Genomic DNA, 20,299 nt, shown 5'->3' with positions numbered 1-20,299 from the left:
ATCAGGAAACAAGATACTTTCAAATTTGGGTGGAGGGAAGCCTTTGTTTGGGGGTTTGGGGTTTGTGTGTTGTTCTCTCTGGGTCCTGGACGGGACTAGAGGTGCAACCAGGTTTCTGCCAATCTCCCTACTACAGTCTCTTATCTATTCAGAATAGCAAGTACGTACAAAGACGGTCAGTCTTTTAACTTGTTTTTCTTTATTTGCAGATGTGTACTTGCTGGAAGTAGCTTAAATTGTGTTTCTGCTGAAGAAAGCTTCTTTCTATTGTCTATAAGCTATAAAAACCCTGTATATTTACCATCTTGATTACAGAGACAATTTTTATGTTTTTTCCTTCTTTATTAAAGTTTTCCTCTTTTTTAGAACCTAATTGATTTTTTTGCGTTATCTTTTGTAAGACTCCAGGGAAGGGAGTCTGCACTCACCAGGGAATTGGTGGGAGAAAGGAAAGGGAGGAGGGAAGAAAAACCTGCTCTCTGCATTTATCTCTGTATCTCTCTCCGAGGAAGAAGGGAGGGGGAAGGGAACATTCCTTTCGGGTGGGGATTCAAGGATTTGAATCACGGTGGTCTCCTAGTGTACCCAGGGTGGGAAAGAGCTGGGAGAAAGAAAGGAGGGGGAAGGGAAATGGTTTATTCCCCTTTGTTTTGAGACTCAAGGAATTTGGGTCTTGTGGTCCCCAGGGAAGGTTTGGGGAGACCAGAGTTTATCAGGTACTCAGAATCCTGATTGGTGGCAGCCTATCAGATCTAAGCTGGTAATTAAGCTTAGGGGAATTCATGCTAGTACCCATATTTTGGACGCTAAGGTTCAGATTTGGGAATTATACTATGACAATTGGTAAGTTCCACTATCTGTTTGTAGGCCATACCACCTTCAACAGTCAGGTTGGCTGAAAGCTGACACTTGGTAGATTATAGCAGAAATAAGTAAATCCAAGCAGTACGAAACATTAAATAAATGTAAGCAGGAGAGATACCTACTCTGCATTTCACCAGATCATATGGAGTTGATGTTAAAATCATTTCAAAACCGGATCAAACTAAAAGAAATTAGTTCTGTTGACCATACACCAGTGTGACTAACTCAAATTGAGGTGTTCATGGTAATAAATTGATTGCACTGACCCAGTCAGAACATGTCAATGTCAATGCACCAACAATGTGAGCTTCAGCAGAGCAAACTGTCATGTCCATGGTACACAGACTAGGTTGATATCCATATTTCAAAACATATCAATAACAAGAGAAACTTATCTGAAACTAAATATATGCAATAAATTTCTTATTCTTTTGCACTGTTGATCTATAGTGCCTACAAGAATGAAACTTAAGAGCTAGAAACAAATCTCAAGTCACAGAAACACCATAGAAATTAGGTATGTGTTTGGATGTTACATGAAGAAAAAGAAAATGTTTGTCTTATTGAAAACACCGGGTCTTTCTTCAAGTATGAACATTAATCCAAGAAATCCTATCGTCAAATGAGGAAAAAAAGTCCCTTTTCCCCTCACTTCCCCTTCAACAATATATAAACTTTCACTTTTCCTTTTCAGACTAAGAACCAGGATGGTAAAATGTGGGTCAATGATATTAATATAGTTCTTTTTTCATAGCTGTAAACATAACATAGGTATAAATTTAGTCAAAGATGCTATGACAAAGGAAGAGAAGATTGACGCACCAAAAGTTTTTCTAACTGTGTCACAGTAAAGAGTATTAACCTTTTAGACTTAAAGTATGCTGTATATCGCATCTATGGGAATTTAAATTACTATAATATAATCTTGCTAGTCAACTCCCAAGGCCAGGTGTACAGAACAAAGAGCCAGAATTTACAAAAGATGCTTACCTTTGGAGAATTATAGACTCCTCCCACATGTTAGAATTACAACTTACTTTTATTGTCTAGCTGAGCTCTGTATTTACTAAACCCTTTTAGCCGTACTCTCTGGCCCAGAAGATCAAGGAACTCTTCAAAAGCAGGCCCTGCTGTCTCATTGTTATACATCTCTTCCTCTGTGCTTTGGCCCGCTTTGCAATACAGGACCCCAATCTTGTGCTGAAAACTCAGCTGAAATAAGAAAAATAAAATTACAAATGGCAAAACATGGGAAGCAGTAACACAGAAAAATATGAACTATTAAAAGTACAATTTTATTTCTGCAATAGCAGGCAAGGATTATTTAATAAATATGATCAAATAAATTATTTTATAACGTAAGGAAAAATTCAGATGTGAAAGATAAAGAAAACTATATTCAGCGAAGTCGACAGTCAGCATTCAAGAACAGACAGAACAAGTTGATAAATCCTTGACTTTTGACTTAGCTATCAATTATATATAGGAATGTCCAGTATTGCATGCTCTACAATTTTAGATCTTTAATTGGCACTGGCTGTACAATTGTCTTCTTTTACAGTCTGGGAACACAGCAAGGAGTCTATTTTTAGAGCCTTGCAAATCCATAGGTATCCACAGACCATTTCTGCGGATTGCAGCGTGGATGCAGATACAAATTTAGTATCCGCACAGGGGTCTGCAGCACACACTCACTCAAATAGAGCGGCCATCACCCAGACTGCAGGCTCCAATTCCATTCTCTGAATCATGCAGCAGCATTCCGGGAGTTTTAGTCTCCAGCTTGCTTGGAGGAAGGAGAAGAACTACAACTCCCAGAAGGGAGTGAGCCAAGAACCATTTTGAAGGTGAGATTGTTCTTTAAACGAGCCAGCAGCAACAGCTACATTCTTTAGAGTCGCCATAACTGCGTAAGGGTGTCCGAGCCCCTCAAGGGAGGGCTGCATAGAAGAACCCAGATTTGTAGCCTCCCTGCCCAGAGCGGGGAAGGATGTATGGCAGGGACGGAGCAGGTGGGAGGGCAGGAGGTGTCTAGAGAGAAGTGGGGTTGGGATTGTGGTTGGGGGTTTGACACAGCCATGTGTCCGCTGCACAGTGACCTGTGGATAGAGTTATTAACTGTCTAATCACACAAACACCCTTGCCCTGCCCCACCCCTGCCTTGCCCCTTCTCTGAGGCCCTGCCCCACTCACTCCATCTCCCTTCTCTTCATCATTTGCTCTCCCCCACCCTCACTCACTTTCACTGGGCTGGAGCAGGGGGTGGGGATGCGGGCTCTGAGCTGGGGCTGAGGGGTTCAGAGTGTGGGAGAGGGCTCTGGGCTGAGCCTAGCAGGGCCTTTGGGTGTATGAGGGGGTGCGGGGTGCAGGCTTTGGGAGGGAGTTTTGGGTATGGAAGGGATTCAAGACTAGGGAAGGGGATTGGGGGTGCCAGAGGGGGTATGGGGTGCTGACTCCAGGAAGAGGCTCAGGGCTGGGAGTTTGGGGTGCAGGAGGGGATGAAGGGTGTGGGCTCCAATCAGGCAGTGCTTACCTCGGGTGGCTCCCGGTTGATGGCGCAGCGGGGCTAAGGCAGGCGCCTTACCTGCCCTGGCCCAGTGCTACTCGCAGAAGCGGCTGGCACGTCCCTGCTGTCCCTGGGGGCCAGGGTGTTCCACGTGCTGCCCCTACCTGCAGGCACCGCTCCTGCAGCTCCCATTGGCCACAGCTCCTGGCCAATGGGAGCTGTAGAGTCGGTGCTCAGGGCAGGGGCAATACATGGAGACTCCCTGGGCTCCCTCCCAGGGGACACAAGAATGTGCTTGCTGTTTCTGAGAGTGGCGCGGACTCAGGGTATGCAGGGAGCCTGCCTTAGCCCCGCTGTGCTGCTAGACTTTTCGCGGCCTAAAATCTCCCAGTTTGGCTTCTGTAGCCTCCGGGAGTTAGAGCCCAGTTCCAGGAGTCTCCTGGCGAAACCGGGAGGGTTAGCAACCCTACCAGTGGAGCTGTTTATAACTGTGCAAATCTGCAGATATCTGTGGATATCCGCATCCACGGATGCAGATATCTGCAGACAATTTTTGCAGATTGCGGATCAGATGCAGATACACCTTTTTGTATCAGTGTAGGGCTCTATCTATTTTCACATATTTTTAGCTTTTGAACTTTAGCTAGTTGGTCCCCTGTATGTCAAATGCTTCCCCATTCCACCTTTCTAATTATATGAGAACAGCCATTTAAAAGGACATGCTTCAAATGAGTACTGTAAATAGGTTTTCACAAGATTAATTTCTTTTATATGCATCAATAAATCTTTTTTCCTCAAAAATGTCTTTTGCAAAAAAGTAATTTCCTATTTTCTGACCATCTTCATTTGCAGAGATATGTTATATGCACAGTGTACTGTAAACTAAAAATCAGACTGCAATTGAATGTTGTTAAAAGCTCAATACTAAAACATTGTTAGATTAGATGGGATTATTTTCCTGAGAAAAGTATTGACTTATTTTTTAAGACGGATTCATGAGACAACAAATAGGAAACTCCCATATGAGTGGATTAGTCCTGTTAGTCTATCAGCTATTAGAGCTTCACAAATTGACAGAGATCAGTAGTCACATCAGATTCTCTTAAGACATTTATCCATACACACTCTTCACACTTACTATCAAGTTCTAAAATACTTCCTTAATCAAAATTCAGGACTACTAATACTCTTCCTGTCAAAGCACACTCAGGTGACAAAAATCTACTGCACGATAGGCATACATAATATAAAGGCTACAGTGCTAAACATACTTCAAACCACATTAATTCATGGGTGTGATATCACACTCGTTTTATCATGGCAACTGGTATGAAAAGTCACGAGCTAGGAATGGTACAAAAGGCAAGCAATGAAAATATGGCAAAATAGAGTCAAGTGTCATGAGAGCGGCTTTAAACCCCAAATTCCCTTTATCTTCCCATTTTAGTAATAGCCGTGCTTATACTAAATGAGTGGGCAGTCATGAAGAGTTAAACTCTGTAGTTTGTGTGCCTTATTTTTTAATCTATTCATTTTTAAAAGAAAAAAACTCATCACTCCTGGAGGAATAAAAGTTCTCATTGCTGGTTTACAAAACTGGTCTTTTGTGTCATCATGATGTTATTGCTTTTCTGAGCTCCTGCTCTGTTTGCCTCTCATGCAGCCTTGAGTTCAACTTGGCAGCACTCAAGATGCTCAGTAAAATTGACTTAATTATCACAGGCACCCACCACATACAAAAATCCTCAAATGTCAAAAGTCATGGATATTTTTAAAAACTCTGGAAAGAATCAGATTCTATGCATCTCATGACAAAGAATATAGCAAAACGTCCCTTGACTTCTATAGGGCCAGAATTTCACTCTTAGTTATTAAATTAACTATCAGTGGGACAATTTCTACTTTGTTTTACTGATATAAAACTGGCCTAACTCCACTGGTACAGAGAACAATTTCATAATTCTATCTATTCTGACTCAGGGCAGATATTTGTTAGTCATTACCTAATGGATAATGCTTTAGCTACTGAAGAAACATCAGCATAGTTATGCTTGATGAGAAGCAGATCACACTCCATTTATTAAGGGAATGCTTAGATGACAACTTCTGGATCTCTATCCTACACAGTTCAACTTTTTGGCTGCAATGTTCAGAGGAACCCAGGGAAGTTGGGTGCTCAACATCAACTGAATTTCAAAGCAATTTGAGCACCATTTCCCTTGGACTCCTTTGTAAATTCCTTTGTTCCAGAGGAGGGCAAAAAGATTCACATGCAATAAGAACACTCATCATATCCTATCACCAGAAAAAGGAAAAAGTACAATTACTAAAAATATTCCATCCTCATCTTGAGATGAACAGGTGGCTTTTCCCATAAAATCTATGGTCAATCCGAGGTAGATCGAATTGCCCGTTTCTCACAACAAATAGGAAAATATAGATTCTTTATTTACATTCTTGAAAGAGGTTAATCATTCTGTTCACATCTATTTTGCTATTGTCATCATTTCCTACATATCAGTCTCTCAAATGACTATTACCCTGGTGACAAAATTAATCCACCAAACCATGGTTCACATTTAAAAAAAAATGTGCTCTACAGCCAGCCATCACCTTCAGTTACCATGAAAGACTCTTTTTATATTTGCTTGATTAATAAACTCAATGTATTAAACACCTAAGAGGATTAAAATCATAAAAAGATCTCATGCTAGTTCTATACACAGCTTTCTGTATTTGCCTCAGTAACTATCTCAAGATAAGAAGCATAAAAGAAGTATTAAAATAATATATTCATACTGATGACAGCACATTTCACAACAGAACTGAATTCTCAATACTAAACATCAGGTATAAAAAAGGAAAAATGAGGACTGTTGTATCTCAAAGTCATTAATTATTACAACATTACTTTGGTTAGTTTGACTGCTTTATGCTTCCACAATGGACACCCAAATTACAGTCCCAGTTTACGGTTGTGGATGATGGCAGTGAGTTCTATAAATGCACCATACAGTTTGTTTAAAGAAGGAAATGCTTACATTGCCCCAAATGCGATTCCACTCTGGCCAATTAATATCATTGATATTACGAGATGGAACTCACTTGAGTTTAAACAAAAAAGATAGCTACAATGATGTCGCACCCGAGGAGCACTAAGCTTAAAAATTGGCTGAATGCTCTCGATTTCCTTTACTGTTTTTCATGAACTCTGACAGACCAAAGGAGAAAATAAAAATATTATGCAGAACACTCATTAAATTTAAAAACATATTTGGTAATTTATTAAAAATTCTTTTTGCCCTAGGAGAGCAAATGAGTGGGGAAATATAGAGGAAATGGGTACACCGAACTGACATTCTCATAGCTAGGAACTATCTATTGATCTACAACTACTCTGTTACAACTAAAAGAAAAGAAACAACAGAAGAATGCCTTGTATACACTAACATGTTAGACACAATCACCGTATTTCATACTGAATTAATACTGAAAATTATTAAGACATGACTCTTATTTTTGCATGTACAATGATCATTTATTTAAAATTAAAATCTTAAACATTCTTTGCATAGGTGAACTAAAGGTATTCACAAGCTAGTCCTTCACAGATTATTCAGAAGCAGTAAACATGCTTGGTAGTCTTTGAACAGAGAAGGTTCACCTTACTGAACCTGTTAAATCTCACCATTATTCACTCTGAATTTTAAGTGCACGTTTGTTTCATTGCTGATGCAGTGTTAACCTGTTAGATAGTCTCAATTAGAATTTTAGCTGTTTGAACTATCACACATTTCACTCCACTGATAAGATTGCTACAATGAATAAGAGTGCTAATCATAAGTTAAAATATGAAAACTAACTTGGGATTCATGGGACTATGATATAAGTAAACCTTATTTCTAACTATAATACATCTAATTTTCCAAAGTGCTGAGCACTTCCAGCTGCCATTGATTTCAGTTTTATTTGTAGAGGCTCATCATGATTTTATAGAATTTTACCTACTCTGTCTATAAGAAATACACATTAGTTAACCTGTTTATATTCAATATTTGCACATAGAAAATATGGACTTCAATCTGTGAAAACCATTTTTTGTGAAAATTTTAAAAACAAACATAGCACAAAACTATATTCTCTCCCTCTCCTTACTCTTGGGATTCTCTACAGGTTACTTGGTCTTTCCCAAATTGCAAGTCAAAAAAGGCATATTGCTTGGAAAATAAACAAATTATTGTTCAAGTACTTGTAACTCTGGCAATAGGGCATTTTTCTGGACTCACTGAACCATTACCTATCACCATTCTCATTTTGTTATTAAAAATACTCAGCTGTTTGTGAACTCTTCTTGAAAATAGGGCAAATGGCTGTTCAAGAGAAAATATATTACATCACAAACTCATGTTTATTTACAACGCCAACAAAAGATTTAAGGAAAAGGTACATGTTCTTTCAAGTGGATAGTCTTTAGAGAGAAATCAAACACTACATACCCCTTGTTCATCCAGTTTAAGCAGCTGTTCAGAGACTTTGGGTGAGCTTGAAGCCTGCCTCAGGCACTGAATGCTCAACTCTGGTATTACATATTCCAGTACCTCTTTGAGAGGCAGGCCTCGTGCTGTGCCATGTCTTGCAGTAGATGGTATGGCATCTTCTAATATTGCTCCTCTCAATGTAGTAAGCTGCAGCAAGAGTGGAAGACCTCATTGAATATTTATAATTCTAACACTATGCTATTAAAATACAATCTTCAGGCTCTGAAGTGGGGATTTGGGGGGGTGGGGAAGACACAGACATGTTTAATTCATTGAGGATATTGCAACAGTTAGTAAAGCAATTAAACATTAAAAGAGGAAACAGGCATTTGTAACTTCTAAACAAAGAAGTTAAATATAGTAACACTAGACTATGTACAATTACTAGAAAATAGAAACTTTGGGCTGATACTCAAATCCAGAACTCATTTCTTTTGTTACTAAAGCTGTGTCTTCATTGAAAAAAAAGGTGGGTCTTTTTACAGCAGGATAATTAATGTGCATTAGCTATCCCACAGTAAAATCCTAGTTGGACAAGGCACTGTACTTTTAGGGTATGTCTACACTGCAGATTAGGAAATGTGACTGCAGCACACAGAGACATATCCGGATCTAGTTAGATCAAAGCTAGCTTGAGTAGCAGCATGGGTAGCAACTGTTTGAGTATGTACCCAGGGTCCTATGCAGGCAGGACTAGCCCAGCAGCTGCCTGTGTGGCCATCGCTTCACTATCATCATTACTTGATCTAGCTTTTGATCTGGATCAGAGCTAGCTGGGGTACACCCACCCATATTATTATCACACTCCCAGTTGCAGTGTAGACAAATTCTTACTGTGAGATAGTATAGGTGAGGTCAGCCACAGGCAGAAATATAGTGTTGATCTCACAGTTACAACTACAGTGCCTTGTCTCTACTAGGAGTTTACAGCAGAATAGCTAGTGTATATTAGTTTTCCTGAAATTAAAAAAAAATACAAAAAAAACCACCACTCCCCGTGCGCGCGCGCGCACACACACACACACACACACACACACACACACACTTCTTTTTAATAGTGAAGACAAAGCCTAAGTATTATACAACACATTATATATATGTACAGTGGAAACCTGAACATTACAGTTAACAGGAATAGAACTGGGCAAAAATTTTTGGACAAAACTTTCACTAAAAAAAATGCAGAATTGGGTTGGCTAAATCATCTTGCAAGTTTGTGCTGAATTCACCAAATTATTTCAATAGAACAAGCCCCCCTCCCCCCCCAATCTAAATGTTTTTGTGACGGAATGCCCTCCTGATCCCCTTAGAGTGGCAATGGACTTAATGTATCTGGACTGTCCAGGGGAGGACTGGACAGTGCAGAGCACATGTTTTTTGGGGAAATCTGGGACTGGGCATGTATTGGGGCCACCCTTCAAACAGTAATCATGGCTTCTGGAAGCCAGAGCATGGTTGGGGTTTGCTGACAGGCTGCTGGGGTCATAGTTGCTGGACCAGGGCTGTGGCTATACACAGACTTTGTGGGTGTACCTGCATGCTGGCAGGTTGTTTGTCAGAAGCCCACATTGGGAGCTACAGCAGCAAAGCATTTTGAGGTATCCCACATTGCAGGGCAAGTGGTGACAGCCCCTCGCTGGCCTAGATTGCACCCCAGAATGTCAAAGTTTTGTTATGACTTTTTCGAAACAAAACATTTTGAATTTTAGTTCACTTTTATTTCAAAAAGGTAAAAAAATCCAAAACTAAATGTTTCATTTTAGTCAACCCCCATCTACCTCCCACAGTTCAGCCACTGGACCAGTTATTGGCACAGCTCTAATCAAGAGCTGCCACTTTATGGCTAACAGGTGTTTCTTGCCATGATGAAGAGACAAGTTCTGAGAATCAAAGGAAAGTTTGCACTTGTATGTCATCTTTGGTTGGTCTCTGTGATAAGCATCTGAAACTTTCCTTCAAATCACCACTAAAATTAGGATCCATGTGACTCACTGCTGTGATAAAGAAAGAATGAACCAGTTTGGGAAAAAATACTAACTAGCCTGAATGTGAAAGTTTTGATCAGGTTTGATAAGTATACCTCCAATACAATCAAAGACCACTTCTACTTCAAACAGGATCTACTATTTTTGCTTCAGTAAGATATTAGCATTCCCTCTCCTTCCATAAACCATGTACTTGGAAGAGATTTGGTATCCCAGTTATTCCAGACCGCAAATATAGTACATCACTTTTGAAGAGATAGCATTTTAACAGGCATTTTGAAACTATACACTTGTAACATTTTTTTGGCTAAAAAACCCTGAGGAATAGTAAACATCTTCAAGTTCCTCATCCCTCCCTTTTGTCCCAAACTTTCCTTCCTGCCACAAGAAACCTAACACTCTCCAGAAGCACCTCGGGCTAAACTTATCTTCCCTTGTTTGCTGTCTGCCCTCTCTGGTTCCCCATCTGTTCCCTTATGGGTCCCTCTGGATATGTACCTGCTACCAATCCAACTGTTCTTTAATGGTTCCCAACCAAAGGAAGGAAGCACTTCAGGAAGCAGGAAAATAAGCAAAATTTTGCTTCAGGAATCAGTTGCAACATGTATTAATGCTAACAAAACACACACTTCCCTGAAAATGTATTCATCTGTAAAATCTTTTAAAAGTCAATTTCCAGATCGATGCTAGCATGGGAAAACAGCCAGTGTTCTAAGAGTTAACTTCTCTTTTACCTCCTTCTTCCCATCAAAACCGCACTCAAACAGTACCTCACTTGTCCTGAAAGCTATACGATAGTTGAATTGAGATCCTTCTCTCTCCTTAGCATCTTCAGCCTTCTCTCTCCTGATGCTGACTGCAACAGGACCTAGATTTTCATCAATTCCAAAGTAGTTCTGATGCTCTGTAGCAGAAGAGAATGAATGCAAAAAAGAAGAGAATAGTGAAGTGTTAGACTTACGGCTGCATCAAATCTTATAAAAGAGAAGACTTACAGTGATAAACAGGCATCTACTGTTGCATTGTGTGCCATACAATGGCTTTTCTATGTCTAAACATTGTTTGATAGAAGAGATTACATTCTCTAGTTAAGATTAGCGACACACAAGAATCAAAATATCTAGTAGGACAAGTTCCCAATAGACAACTAAATCACATCCATTTCTCACAAGTAGACAAGCAGCATGTATCTTTCAAAATATATTGCTTTTTAGTAATATTTCCAAGAGTGAACCATTACAAAGTGTCATGGCATGCTTTATCACTGATTGACAATGTGTGTCTTAAAGCAGTATAACAACTGTCAGAAATGAACACGAAGACTTCGTTGTAGTGGGTAGAAACAAAATTAGTCTGTAGTAGGAACTGGAAAAAAAAACACGTTTTCTAAATAGTTACTATGACAATACAAGCCAATATTTTATTTATTTTAAATAAAATGCTGTATTAAATTAATCTAGGTGGATCAGTGTGGAATAATATGCACAAACAGCAAGTTTTATACATATTAGAAGAAAGTCTGTAGCTCTAGTATCATTTACCAGAATCAACTAAAACACTGTGGGTTTGTTTTTTTAATAAAGCAGAGACAGAAAATAATTAGATAGTCTTGTGGTTAATGCACAGGCCTGGGAGTCAGAATATTAACAATATCAGAAAGAATTGAAGTTAACAACTTTTCAGTTTATGGCAACCTGTTAATTTTGTGAATAATGAACAGCGTGTTCCTCTAATTTTCTTCAGATTTCTATACTCACTTCAGCACATTTTTTCTAAGTTCTGTGAATTAATTGTAAGTAGAAGCATCATTACAGGAAATGTTCACAGAAGTGTATTTCAGGGGGAGATGAAGGCCTAGAGGACTGGTAATGGAATGCAAACCCTTTTACCACTAGCTTACCAATTTAACTACAGCTCAGATTGAAAACAAATGAAAATTGTTAACATTTGACGGCTTTTCAGGGATCTATATGATGCATGTTGGTAGTCTCTCAATGGAAAGCATTCACAACAGCTGGTACCCTCGGTTCCTCCAGGAAATAAAGACCAACACAAAACCTTACCGCTTTCTTCTGCAAATGCAAGGACATTTCTTTGACCTTGCCTTCTCTTACATAAACTCACAGTAACAGGTATATTTATATTAAAAAGATAAACACACCTTACACATGCTCCACTCCACTGCACATGCTTCTCCCTCTGGGAAGAGAATGGGGGAGGAGGGGAACAATGTGTGACAGATGTGTAGTCAAATTGCTTAATGCACTACTGGAAGGTGCTCAGATACTATAGTGATGAGCATGGTAAATAAAAAAAAAATACTATACAGAATCAAATAAACCCTTGTTAACAATCCTGGAAGTGACACTAAGGATCAAAGGGGCACAGAGACTGAATCATAGATTCATAGATTCCAGGGCTGGAAGGGACCTCGAGAGGTCATCGAGTCCTGTCCCCTGCCCTCATGGCAGGACCAAATACTGTCTAGACCATCCCCCTGATAGATATATATCTAACCTACTCTTAAATATCTCCAGAGATGGAGATTCCACAACCTCCCTAGGCAGTTTATTCCAGTGTTTAACCACCCTGACAGTTAGGAACTTTTTCCTAAGGTCCAACCTAAACCTCAATTGCTGCAGTTTAAACCCATTGCTTCTTGTGCTATCCTTAGAGGCTACACGTTTTTCCAAAGATGAGTTCAGTCTCCAGTAGTGCCAATATGGCACTTTTCACAAGTATTACATTTACTTCAAATTATTTACTTATTTTAAACAAAAGCAGGAGAGAGGTTAAAAAGCTCACATAAACCTAAATTGGTCAACAAGGCAAATCTTATTTTTGGTAGGTTACTCAAATGAACTCAACATATTTGTACGGATCAAAAGTATTTTAAAAAAGTATTTTTTAATTTGGTCTGGGATATCTGAACAGCTGCTTAAACTGGATGAAACAAGGGGTATGTAGATTAAAGGAAAAGGTACATGTTCTTTCAAGTGGATAGTCTCAAGTGGATAGCTTTTAGAGAGAAATCATATGTAGTGTATATTTCTCTGTTCAGAGACTTTGGGATATCTATAGAAACTAAACATTTACTATCAACAGGAATTTCCATAATTGCACATTCAAGCTGTGAATAAAGGAAAGCACCTTCCTTAAGGTTCTCCTATCCTTGGTTTCTGATGCAAATCAAGAGAAAGGTTTTCCTTTAGTTACTGGGTTTCTACCATGTAACATAAGTAAACACAATGCTTTGTGCTTCAGCTAAAATCATCCTGTCAAAGTAATTTAAACATTCATCTTACAGTTTATGGAAAATATCAGCACGATGTAAAATAGCAAAAACTCTGCAGACTGAATAAAGGAAGACTTAACTCCTCCAAATATACAACTTTATTGAAAGATTTGCTTATTCATCCATATTATATTTACCTTGTCCTTGTGGATTCATGGGACAAGAAACTTGTAATCATAACCTAGTAACCCTTTTAATGTTCAAAACAAACAAAAAAACATCTGATTGAAATGACAATACATGGACATAACATTTGTCTGGTAAATACTTTTAAGTTATACACAGTTAGGGCTTTTTCATTTTTCAATATTCTGATGGCACATACTGTTTGGGATGCCCTCTCCTGCAGAGCCATAAACAAGTTTCACCTATACTATTCAGTTAACTTCACTTGGACAGTTAAATATATTAAAAATTAGCGGTGGATAGTTTACAGAGGTTTGTTCATATGTCTAGCACAAAAAAAAGTGAGAAACTGTCAATCTTCGTACCACAATCTTGAAACTCATTAACATCTGAGAGGTTTTCTTGATAACTTGCCATTGAAATGGGTTCCTCTTCCATTTTTGAAAATGTTAGCAAACATCTTTCAAAACACGTGATTCTCCACCATCAAACCCACAGAGACCAAGTGTGTCAAAAGATAGGAGACTAATTTTAGGCTCTAAAGTACATTTAGGCACTTAAATAAATAGACTGATTTTCTAAGTGTACAGTGCACACAAACTCCCAACACCTTCTAAAAAAGTGGCTGGGTGCTTAGCACTTCTGAATATCAGTTCACTTATTTAAATAACTGATTATGGACTTATGAAACTAAATTTAAACTATCACTTTTGAAAAACTCTTGGCTAAAGGAGTACTTCTCAGCACAGCAAACAAAAACACAACCAACACAGAATTTCTAGGCCAACCCATTTTGAAGATGTGGGCAGGAAAAAAAACAGTTGGGAAAAACATGGGTCAGTAATAAGGCAAGCAGTTGTAGGAGTTGCTTCTGGTGAGAAAGGAAACTTCAGTGAGTCCCAACTCCAGAGCAAGGAAAAGGTGCCAACATTTTTTAGCCAGGTCTGGTACTGCCACCTATCATTGTGTCAAAGGAGAAGCCCAATCAGTTCTTTGTATGTACTAACTTTCCCATAAAACTAATTTTAATGATTCTCCAAAGCTTTAGACTTGGGAAACCATCAGACAGTACTGCATGGCTATGTAAAGACATGAGCCTCAAACCAAAACCCCAGATTAGAACTAGATCCAAACTCGCCAGTTCCAGCTCATCTCTTGTCCAAAGCGGGAGACATTCAGAAACAAACTTCAAAATTCAGCTAAATATATTAGTTTACAATGAATCAAAGATGGAAAGTACGATGCTTTCAAGGAAGAGAACTCAACGAGTGAGGAGGTGCATCTAGAAAATGAAAGCATGGTGAAGATACTAGCCTTTCATCTTTGGGAAGGGGATTTTTAATGCAAAATACAATTTTTTAAAAATGTTCTAATGTTCCAGACTGAAGAGAAAAGAGGAAAAAGCAAACAAAAGTTACTCTCTGTGGTACTCTGTACCTCAAAGCCGCAACCTGGAACCCCCATATTCACCACTGACATAATTATGATATTTTTGCACAAAGCATGCCTTATGAAGTTTCCTTTTAAACGTCTTGACCTGTTGAACATTAATATCCTTTTGGATTGCATGCTTTATCATTGTATGTAAAGTTATGACGTTTTATTACATGTGTATTACTGATCTATGTTGTGAGTTCGGGAACAACCACAACCAGCCTTTCAGGTATAACAATAGAGTAGCCCGGGGTGGCCAACCTTCGGCTCCAGAGCCACATGCAGCTCTTCAGAAGTTAACATGTGGTTCCTTGTATAGGCACCAACTCCAGGGCTGGAGCCACAGGCACCAACTTTCCAATGGGCCCGAGGGTGCTCATGGCTCAATCCCTGGCTCTGCCACAGGCCCTGCCCCCACTCCACTCCTTCCTGCCCCCTCCCCTGAGCCTGCAGTGCCCTCACTCCTCCCCCTGCCCCCAAGCCTCCTGCATGCCATGAAACAGCTGATCAGGGGGTGCAGGGTGGGAAGGATGGGGCATGACTGCCAGTGAGTGGGAGGCGCTGGCAGTGGGGGAGCTGATAGGGGGCAGCTGACCTTTTTCCTGTGGCTCTTTGACAATATACATTGGTAAACTCTGGCTTCTTCATAAGCTCAGGTTGGCCATCCCTGGAGTAGCCAGACAATATTATTGGTTCATCAACACCCATCAAGGAACAAATCCACTATCCCAGGAACTGCATATAATGGAGACTTCTCAGAGAGAGCATGTATACAATGGAGACTGCTTGACCCACGTCATAGCAAAAGATCTTTCCTGCAAACTGGAAGAAACTATAAAAGAGGGGAAGTGATATCATGACTTAGCCACAGTCCCCACACAACTCAACACCTGGAAACACATCTGGAGGATAAAGACTTTGAACTGGGGAGGGTGGGTCCAAGCTGGAAAGGAGTCCCAGTCTGGGTATTGAGGAAAAGACGGTTACTCACCTTTGTAACTCTTGTTCTTCGAGATGTGTTGCTCATATCCATTCCAGTTAGGTGTGCGCGTGCATGTTCATCGGAAGATTTTTACCCTAGCAACACTCGGTGGGCCGGCAGGGCACCCCCTGGAGTGGCGCCGCAATGGTGCCGGATATATACCCCTGCCGGCCCGTCCGCCCCTCAGTTCCTTCTTGCCGGCTACTCCGACAGTGGGGAAGGTGGGCGGGTTTGGAATGGATATGAGCAACACATCTCGAAGAACACAAGTTACAAAGGTGAGTAACCGTCTTCTCTTCTTCGAGTGCTTGCTCATATCCATTCCAGTTAGGTGATTCCCAAGCCTTACCTAGGCGGCGGGGTCGGAGAGAGACGTTGCGGAATGTAAGACCGTTGAGCCAAAGGCAGCATCATCTCTGGACTGCTGGACCAATGCGTAGTGTGATGCAAAAGGTGTGGATGGAAGACCAGGTAGCCACACAACATATTTCCTGGATGGGAACATGGGCCAGGAAAGTGGCAGATGAGGCTTGAGCCCAAGTAGAATGGGTGGTGAGATGGCCAGTTGGAATGTGAGCCAAGTCATAGCATGCCCGGATACAGGTTGTCACCCAAGATGAAATCAGTTGGGAAGAGATTGGCATGCCCTTCACGTGCTCTGCCACAGCTACAAACAGCTGAGGCGAATGTCAGAAGGGTTTGGTCCTCTCAATATAAAAGGCGAGAGCCCTGCGGACATCCAGAGTATGCAGCTGTTGTTCCCGACGCGATGAGTGCGGCTTCGGGAAAAAGACTGGTAGAAAGATGTCCTGATTAACGTGGAAGGCAGAGACCACCTTAGGGAGGAATGCCGGGTGCGGTCGCAGCTGTACCTTGTCCTTGTGGAATACCGTATACGGGGGATCCACAATCAGAGCTCGAAGTTCCGAGACTCGTCTAGCCGAGGTGATAGCGACGAGGAAGGCTGTCTTCCAGGACAGGTACAGCAGCGAGGATGCAGCTAAAGGCTCAAAGGGGGGACCCATGAGCTTAGCTAATACGAGTTTTAGATCCCAAGTAGGGGTTGGGCGCTTGACCTGAGGGTAGAGCTGCTTCAAGCCTTTGAGGAATCTGGAAACTATGGAACGAGAAAAGATTAAACTGCCAGTTTCCCCAGGATGGAAGGTGGAAATAGCTGCAAGATGCACCCTTACAGAAGAGATCGCCAGCCCTGCTCCTTGACGGACCATAAATACTCCAAGATAATGGGGACCGATACAGCTTCTGGGATAAAGTCATGCTGGGCGCACCAGTGGGTGAAGCGCTTCCATTTGGCGAGATGTCGTCTGCATGGAAGGCTTTCTGCTTCCCAGCAGCACCTGTTGCTCTGAGGTGGAACAACGCAACTCAGATTGGCTCAACCAGACAGCAGCCATGCTGTCAGATGCAGGGACTGCAGGTCTGGGGGTGAAGCCTGCCAAAGTCCTGCGTTATGAGGTCTGGGCAAAGTAGCAGGGGGATTGGGTCTGTCAGGGAGAGGTCGAGCAGCAGGGTGTACCAGTGCTGTCTTGGCCATGCTGGAGTGATCAGTATCAGTCGGGCTCTGTCCCTGCGGAGCTTGAGTAGAACTCTGTGGACGAGACGAAATGGTGGGAAGGCATAAAATAGGTGCCCCTTCCACGGAATTAGGAACGCGTCCGAGAGACAGCCCAGGGAGCGACCTTGTAGGGAGCAGAACACCTGGCATTTCCTGTTCTCTCTGGAGGCAAAGAGGTCTATGTGGGGAGAACCCCACTTCCAGAATACAGAATGGAGAATGTCCGGATGGATGGACCACTCGTGAGACAGGAAGGATCTGCTCAGTTGATCTGCGAGAGTGTTCTGGACTCTTGGGAGAAAGGAGGCTACCAGGTCTATTGAGTGGGCTATGCAGAAGTCACACAGTTGAATCACCTTCAGACAAAGGGGAGAGGACCGCGTCCCTCCCTGTTTGTTTATGTAATACATGACCGTTGTGTTGTCTGTGAACACTGCAACACAACGGCCCTGTAAATGACGCTGGAACGCTTGGCATGCCAATCGGACCGCTCTCAGTTCTCGGATGTGTGTGTGTAATGCCAACTCCCGAGACTACCAAAGGCCTTGAGTGCGAAGGTGCCCTAGGTGAGCACTCCAGCCAAGAGATGATTCATCTGTTAGGGACGCGGAGGGCTGCGGTGGATGGAACGGCAGACCTGCACACACCAGGGATGGCGTCCGCCACCAGTCGAGGGAGCCTAGAATGCTCAGCGGAATTGTGAGTATAATGTCTATGGCGTCTCTGCCCAGACGATAGGCTGAGGCGAGCCAAGTTTGAAGAGGACGCATGCGCAGTCTGGCGTGTTTTGTGATGAATGTGCATGCAGCCATGTGACCGAGGAGGCCAAGGCAAGTGCGGGCAGAGGTTGTTGGGAGGCTTTGAAGTCTTTGTACAAGGGAGACTATAGCCTGAAAATGAGGTAGAGGCAAACTGGCCGTTGCAAGACTGGAGTCCAGCGTGGCTCCGATTAACTCTATCCTCTGCGTAGGCACCAGAGTGGACTTTTCCAGATTGATTATCAGTCCTAGACGCGTGAATAGGTCCTTGATGATGCTAACGTGACTGGTGACTTGTGCCTCGGAGGTCCCTCGAATAAGCCAGTTGTCGAGGTATGGGAAGACATGTATTCGATGACGACGGAGGGAAGCGGCGACTACTGCCATACACTTCGTGAATACCCAAGGGGCCGAGGAGAGGCCAAAGGGGAGCACCATAAACAGATAATGTTGATGAATCACCACAAAGCGTAGATACTGTCTGTGTGGGGAGTAAATTGCAATGTGGAAATATGCGTCCTTCATGTCGAGGGCGGCGTACCAATCTCCAGGATCCAGGGAAGGAATGATGGTTCCCAGGAATACCATGCAGAACTTCAACTTTTTCATGAATTTGTTCAGTCCTCGCAGGTCTAGGATAGGCCGGAGGCCTCCTTTCACCTTGGGGATAAGGAAATATCAGGAATAAAACCCCTTGCCCCTTAATTCCTCCAGTACCTCCTCTATAGCTCCGATTGTAAGGAGCCTTTGAAGCTCCTGCAGGAGGAGTTGCTCATGAGAGGGGTCCCTGAAGAGGGACGAGGAGGGGGGTTGGGAGGGAGGGGGTGAAAGAAACTAAAGATGGTATCCAAGCTCCACCATGCGTAGGACTCAAAGATCCGAGGTTAATTGGGACCACGCAGGGAGGAACGGGGAAAGGCGGTGTAGAAAACTGAAAAGGATCCTGGGAGACAATTGGTACACTGCTCTCGGGTGCACCCTCAAAAGTTTGATTTGGGTCCCGCTGGTGGCTTGGTGGGACTGGAATTGTTACCCCCTTGAGGTCCAGACTGATGTCTGCAGTTGGTACGACCTCGCCTTCTGGTAAAGTCATGCCTTTTCCTAGGCAGGGGGTAAGGGTGCTGAGGTTGGGAGCGGAAGGATTGTCTTTGAGTCTGTGGCGTATGAATTCCCAGCGAACGCATAATTACACAATTGTCTTTTAGACTCTGTAGCCTAGGGTCCGTCTTCTGTGAGACTAGGCCCTGGCCATCAAATGGTAAGTCTTGTATAGTGTGCTGAAGTTCAGGTGGCAGGCCTAACACTTGCAGCCATGATATACGTCGCATGGCAATTCCAGAGGCGACTGATCTAGCTGTCGAATCGGCAGCATCCAGGGAGGCCTGCAGGGAAGTCTGCACTACTTTATTTCCTTCCTCCAGGAGTGCTGTAAATTCCTGGCGGGAGTCCTGTGGGACCAGCTCTATAAACTTCCCTATCGCCTCCCAGGTGTTGTAGTTGTACCTACTCAGGAGGGCTTGTTGGTTCGCTACCCTGAGTTGGAGGCCTCCCGTGGAATAGATTTTCCGTCCCAACAAATCCATTCATCTGCCCTCCCTTCATTTAGGTGCAGGGGCTTGTTGGCCGTGGCGCTCCCATTCATTGACGACTGTATGACCAATGAACAGGAATGGGGGTGCACATATAGGTACTCATACCCTTTGGAGGGCACCATGTATTTCCGTTCGACTCCTCAGGCTGTGGGTGGGATGGATGACGGGGATTGCCAGATGGTGTCTGCCCTAGCTTGGATCGAACGGATGAAGGGGAGGGCTACCCTAGTTGGTGCCTCTGCGGACAATATACTTATCACCAGGTCTTCCACCTCCGGAACTTCCTCTACTGGCAAGTTGATATTCTGGGCAACACGCCGCAGAAGGTCCTGGTGTGACCTGAGGTCGATTGGAGGTGGGCCCAATGATGACGTCCCCGCTACTGCCTCATCTGGAGAAGAGGAGGATGAAAACCCCAGGACGAGTGGGTCCTGTACTGACTCCTGATCCTGGGGGACCTCTGGAGCTGGAAGATTATGTGGGTCCAGTGTGTGGGCAGGAGCTTCCTCTGTACCAGCCGGGGGAGGTCTGTTAACAGTGGCCTCTGGCATGCGGTGTTCTGAGGGACCACAGCTTGATGGTATAGCGGGTTCCCCTTGGGCTTGGTGATAAGCCCAAGGTGTCCAAAAGGACCACTGATGAG

General features: G+C 42.6%; 1 protein-coding gene across 1 annotated transcript in view; it reads right to left on the bottom strand.

Annotated features, from left to right (window-relative positions):
* Positions 1–20,299, bottom strand: part of SIPA1L2 (signal induced proliferation associated 1 like 2) — a 249,856-nt gene that overhangs the window by 111,264 nt on the left and 118,293 nt on the right. Inside the window, exons 5-7 of the mRNA XM_050949013.1 lie at positions 10,664–10,797; positions 7,867–8,055; positions 1,902–2,076 (exon numbers count right to left, since the gene is read on the bottom strand). Of these exons, the coding sequence (XP_050804970.1) occupies positions 1,902–2,076; positions 7,867–8,055; positions 10,664–10,797 (498 nt within the window). The remainder of the gene's footprint in view (positions 1–1,901; positions 2,077–7,866; positions 8,056–10,663; positions 10,798–20,299) is intronic.

This window comes from Gopherus flavomarginatus, chromosome 4, assembly GCF_025201925.1.
Source record: "Gopherus flavomarginatus isolate rGopFla2 chromosome 4, rGopFla2.mat.asm, whole genome shotgun sequence".
In the NCBI taxonomy this organism is placed as follows: Eukaryota; Metazoa; Chordata; order Testudines; family Testudinidae; genus Gopherus; species Gopherus flavomarginatus.
This window is presented reverse-complemented; position numbering and strand designations above follow the sequence as displayed.